Source organism: Elephantulus edwardii, unplaced genomic scaffold, assembly GCF_000299155.1.
Source record: "Elephantulus edwardii isolate Elephantulus edwardi_28Jun2011 unplaced genomic scaffold, EleEdw1.0 scaffold00246, whole genome shotgun sequence".
Taxonomy (NCBI): Eukaryota; Metazoa; Chordata; class Mammalia; order Macroscelidea; family Macroscelididae; genus Elephantulus; species Elephantulus edwardii.
In genome coordinates, this window is record NW_006399996.1 from 229,161 (window position 1) to 234,931 (window position 5,771).

Below are 5,771 nucleotides of genomic sequence, written 5' to 3' on the forward strand. Positions count from 1 at the left end.
GAGCAGGTGGGGGCCAAGGAATAAGATAGGGGCTAGGTTATGGGGCTGAGATGTAAAGTGTAGCTAGCATAGGGTGGTGTGGACCCACAGTAGCTGGTGAATGTGAGGCAGCGGATCTAACGCAGAGTCCAGATGTGGTTAGCAGAAGTAAGAGTTTAATAAGATCAAGCTTCAAGCTTTTGGGTGTGGTGAGAGCAGCTTGGGGAGGTTGGAAGCTGGGCAGGACGTCAGATGGGACTAGGGAACACAATCACTCAGTAAACACCAATGTCCACTCCCTGCCAGAGAGCTCAGGTAGCATATTCTATAGGGAGTTATGCTGTTAAGCCAAAAGAAGTTCCTCTCTGGAAGTTCGACTCTACCAGCGGCTCTGTGGGAGTGTGGTGGGCACTCTTCTGCTGTGATTTAGTCATACAGCTTTGAGTCAGTTTCAACTTGACAAGCAATGAGTTTGAGAATGCTCTGGTGGCCTAAGGAAAAAGGAGTTGCACTCTCAATCCAAAAGCAATTTGGTTTCACTGCTGTTCTGTGCAGAATGAAGGGCAATCTCTTCCTTTGCCACTTACAGCCTCTGAAAACCCACGAGAGGGTCAGCTATGAGTTGGTTCCAATTTGATGGCACCCTGCTAGGCAGTGCAGATATACCAGTGAATCAGAGGTAACAAATTTTCACTGAGCTGACTTTCTGGTAGGGAGAGGGAGCCAATAATCTGAGAATGTTATATGTAGTGTAGAAAAAATAAAAGTAGGGGAATATGTGAATTAGAAGTACCTCTCTGGTGGTTTGAATCCCCCAGTGGTTATGCAGAAGAAAGATGGGCAGTTTCCTCCTGTGTGATTTATGGCATCTGAAAATCTGCTCTAGAGTCAGGTATGAGCCATGGCCATGACTTTGATGTGATGGTGATTCGGGAATTAAAGCATTGGGCTGCTAAACAAAAGGTCAACTATTCAAATCTACCAGCTGGTCAATGGGAGGAAGATGTGGTAGTCTGCTTGCCTGGGAAACCTTACAAGGCAGTTCTGCTCTGCTCTGCTCCACAAGACTATAACGAATTAGAATCTGCTTGAGTGCACACGTCAAAGTGTGTGAGGGTGACCATGTATCTAATTTCCATGGGTCAGGAAAGACCTTCCTTGAAGGGATGACATTTTAGCTGAGACCTGAATGAGTAAGTCTGTCAGAACTGGGGAAACTGGGGAACAGTAGTCCTATCAAGAAGAAACCACAAGTCCAAGTGCAGTGCAAGTGCTGACCGTTGGATTCTAGGAACAGAAAACTAGTCAGCAAAATGTTCAAATTCCTCTCCCATTACTATTGGATTGGAACCAACTCATAGCTGACCCTCTGTTGCTTCCAGGGCAATAAATTACAAGGGAGATGAGGAGATTGCCCACCTTTCTCATGCAGACATGGTGGATTCAAACCACCAGTGACTCAGTCTTTAGGGAGCAGTGCAGCTTTTTACAGACTGTGCCATCAGGGTGTCTTCTAGGTCATGATAAGGGAGGAACAATAAGAATTGAAGAATGATAAGCAGGGAAATGGTATGATTTCACTATCTTTAAGAGGTTCCTGGTTGCTGTATGGGGAAAGGAATATAGAAGGGCAAATATGGAAGCACTGTTGACACCATCCAGGTGAGAAAGCCCAAGTGGTGTGGAAATGGTAAGTTCTAGATTCTGGGTGAAGCAGACAACCACTTGATTTCTACTAAAAAACTTTGAGTTGACACAGAGGCAGGTTGGGAGAAAGTTCTGAAGTCTATTTCTGAACAATTAGCAACTAAAAGCCCTGTGAAGCCCAATTATGTTGACATATGTAAGCTTGCCATGAGTCAGTCAACTCCACAGCAGATGGTTTTCAGAAATACTCTTCATTTTTCAAGGTTTACCATAGTATTGACTATGGAGTGTGAGAGGAACAAAGATGATTGAGAAAGGGAGAACTGGAAGAACAGGTTTTGGTAGGAAAATCCAGTTTTACATTGATATAAGATGCACGTTCTTTACTTAATTCAGGGCTCTACCAACTCTTTCCCCCTCCCTTCCACTTTGTTAAAAACTTAAGGGGGAAAGGCTTCTTTTGCCTCCAAAGCCCTCCAGGGAAATTTCACTAGAAATTTGCCTTTTCACAAAGCAAGTTTTTCCAGGTATACCTTCCACAATGTCCTGATTCAGAATGGAGACTGGTGGAGATGGAGAATGTCCCTGTCACAGAACACTGTGGAGCTCCTTTAGGTCCCTGGCATGAGTGAGGACAGCCTTGGAGGGGCTAGTCTACTCTCAGGCCCCCATTCAAGGCATTGGAGACTTCATTATTACAATACTTCCCATTAGAATAGTTGTTTCCAGCCAGCACACAGCACTTCTAGTGGCTGCTCTCTCCTACCCATGTTATTATGTTATGTATCATCAAGTCAGAACCGACCCACACCTGATCCTGCAGCAGGTTTTGAGAGACTGCACATTGTACAGGAAGATACAGCTCATCTTACTCCTGTGGCACAGCCAGTGGTGCCTTGGAGTTGCCAGTGCAATTCCTTACCACTAAGCCACCAGAACTCTTCAGACCTTCTACCCATAGTCCACCTTAAACACCATTTGTAGACAAGGTTTATACTTCTCCCCCAACAGTCAAGGAGTTGCTCTAGAACACAGAGGTGAGTGTGGAGAGCCTGGCTCAGAGATCTTTTTCTGACTTTAAGGCCAGTAGCCCATGATGACTGACAAGAGACAGACTGAGGGGAGGTGAGCCTCATCTTGGTCAGAATTTGAGGTCCACCTTGGACCTGAGTAGAGTAGGAAAATCATTCATAACAACCATACTCTGGTGACACTAGGATTTGTGGATATGTTGTCGTCATTATGTGCCATTGAGTCGCCTGTGACTCATAGCAACCCTATGTACATAAGCTCTGAAACCTGCCCTATCCTGAGCCAATCTCACCATCTCTTAGAGACCTAATCCCATTTCTCTAGCCCCTGAGTCAATGGATCTCATCCTGGGTCTTCTTCTCCTGCGCTGACCCTCCACCCTTTCAAGCATGAGGTTCTTCTCCAAGGACTGATCCCTCCCGGCCACATGCCCAAAGTATGTGAGATGGAACCTCAAAATCCTTGCCTCTAGGGAGCAGCCCCATTTCACCCTCTCCAGGACAGACCTTTTTGTTCTCCTGGTGGTCCATGGTATGTTCAACACTCTTCTCCAGCACAACTCAAAGGAACCAATCCTCCTTCTATCATCGTTAGTTACTGTCCAGCTCTTCGATGCATGGCAAGTAAATGCAAAGACCATGGGTTGGATCAGGATAGTGGATAGGGGGGAAAAAAGTCCCAAACAAAAACACTGGGGAAAGAAGGTAGTCTGGAGAGAAGTTTGAAAGGCACTTGTCCAGAGGCTTCCTGGGGAATGGGCTTTCATAAATGTTCTTTATCTTTTCTCTAGCTTCCTTTGAGTTCAGTGTACTGGTTGATACAGAGAACACAGCCAGACAAGTTCAGGTTTAAAGTTAAGAAAAGAATCTAAAGTTATACAGATTCTCTGACAAACTGTTTATTGATCTTTCTGTCAGTATAGTGTCTTTAATTATATCAGAGTACAGAGATTCAGGGGGGAGGTAAAGTGGCAATGGTGAATTTGGGGATCTGGTCTCCCAATAGTACCTGCCGCTCTACCCCTGATTCTGCAATTGCTGCCAGGCGGATCACTCCTCCACTGGAGCCATCTCGCTCCATGGCCAAAGCGAGAGCTGTGGACAAAAGGAGAAAGTTGAGGTCAGAGTTCAATTCTAATGCTGGGATCACCACACCAATAGGGAATGTTGGTCTGGCTTGGGATTGGAGGAGTTTGAAGCTCACAGGTCCAGAAGCCCAAGTTCTCACCATTGGCAGTGAAGTGCAGACACTCTTCCTTGGTCATGCCTTCCCGGTAGGTAGCATCAACATAGCCATAGATATAGGAGCTCCCAGAACCTCCAATGGCAAAGGACTGCCTTACCATCATACCCCCCATGGGCACTGAGTACACCTGCCAAATAGAGAAGAGTCCTCAGTTATCTCCTCCAACACACATACCCTCACCTGGGATTGATCTGGAAGACTTAGAGGAGGGAGACAGAGACTGGTGGAGAAATAGAAACTGGCTAGGGTGTGAAAAGGGTCAAACATTTAACACCAGAGAGGGGGTTCGAAGAGGGTCAAACATTTAACTCCAGAGAGGGGGTTCTGACCTGCCCTCCTTCTTGGGGGTCCCAGCCTGCAACAATGATTCCCGCCATCAGGTCTTCCCGGTATCTGTAGCACATCTCCTTAAAGAGGCTGGCTGCTGTGTGTACCAGTGGAGGCTCATTCAGCTCAATGCTAAAGTATGAAAGGGGTCACAATAAAGGCAGGGTCAGCATGGGTGAGGTCAGGCCGTTCCAAAGATCCTTAGGCCCCAATGCCTGTCAGAGACGTGCTCTTCCCCTGACCACAAGCACCTGTGGAAGCCAAGCTGGTAAGTGACAGCATCAGCTACTGCCTGCGTATCTGCTGCTGAACCCGAGCGGCAGCAGAATATCCGGTCGTGTATGGGGGTCAGCTTGTCAGTCACTCGGTTAGCGATGTAGGACCTGCAGAACAACAAAAGAGCTGGGGGAAGACATACCTCCCACCACCATCTCGACACTCCCCACTTGCTCAGGGCTCGGGATTCTACAACTGTCTGTTTAGTTCTCATCTCACCAAATGGTGAGCGAGGAGAACAGGGATGTACGAGAAGCCGGGACAAATCCTTATGTCCATAGTAGTCTGCGCAGCGTGGGCAAGATGGGCCCTCTCCCGTCCCCGTCCTGAGCTCACCCCGTGGTGGTTCTGGAGTCCGCTCCCAGAACCACGCCCCCGTCGAACTGCACAGCCATAATTGTGGTCTGGGAAGAGGAAGAAGGCAGTGAGTCTGGGCTTTTCCACATTCACCAGCCTACATAAACATCAACTATCCTTTCTCCAGCTGCCACAGTCCGAAAATCATGCAGCTCTGATCTACGTCCAAACATCACAGGGGCATACAACGCAGTAACAGCATTCCATCCTCAAATTCCCACTGGCCCATTCAGGAATTAGGTCCAAGAGTTTCAATCGCCCCTCAGAATCCCAGAACTTCATGCCTCCACCAACCATCACTCCCCACCACGAACTTCCAAACAACTTCAAAATCACTCTTCTCTTGCCCCGAGCAATCCCAGAGCCCACTCTAACCAACCACTGAAGCTCTCTCAACCCACTCTGGCCTTATTCTTTCAGGCGTTGAGCTTTAAGCACATCTCCTGAACCCCGAGTCCTTCCTCACCCCTGTGGAGACTTCCCGACCTTCCCAGTCAGGAGTGAGCCCCTCAGGCCCCCAGGTCGGTGCTGGCCCCATCCCTGCAGCAGCTACTAAGGTTGTCGCCATCTTCCTCCTCCGGTGCAGCCACAAAGCAACTGTCGTAAAGCGCTCTGTCACGCTCCCGCGTCTCGCTGTGAGGCGTTCCCGGAGAGAAGCTGCTCCTTGGTTGGCGGCAGAAGGAAAAACTAAATGACTGGGATGATACTTTTACGACAGTGGACGCTTGACGGTAGTGTGGCCGGAAAAGTTGGTAAAGACATACATTTCCCATGCGCCTTTGCGGTTACGATCTCCCTGTTTGGAGTTGTAGTTCAAAGGACTAGCTATTTTACGTTTTCTTTTCGCTTTGGCATTGTTTGATATTGTTGTAGCAAATCAAAACCAATTCCACAGCACATGACAACCG

At 47.9% G+C, this 5,771-nt stretch overlaps 1 protein-coding gene across 2 annotated transcripts; it reads right to left on the minus strand.

Moving 5' to 3' along the window:
- Positions 1-3,609: 3,609 nt before the first annotated feature.
- PSMB6 (proteasome (prosome, macropain) subunit, beta type, 6) lies at positions 3,610-5,431 on the minus strand. Of its 2 annotated transcripts, none has more exons than XM_006899074.1 (6): positions 5,330-5,431; positions 4,843-4,910; positions 4,482-4,613; positions 4,233-4,362; positions 3,886-4,030; positions 3,610-3,752 (listed from the first exon to the last, which is right to left on the minus strand). In XM_006899074.1, the coding sequence occupies exons 1-6, from the start codon at positions 5,429-5,431 to the stop codon at positions 3,610-3,612; spliced, it is 720 nt and encodes a 239-aa protein (XP_006899136.1). The 2 variants fall into 2 exon arrangements, with proteins under 2 accessions (XP_006899136.1, XP_006899137.1); XM_006899075.1 differs by having other exon boundaries at positions 3,708-3,772.
- Between the last annotated feature and the right edge of the window lie 340 nt (positions 5,432-5,771).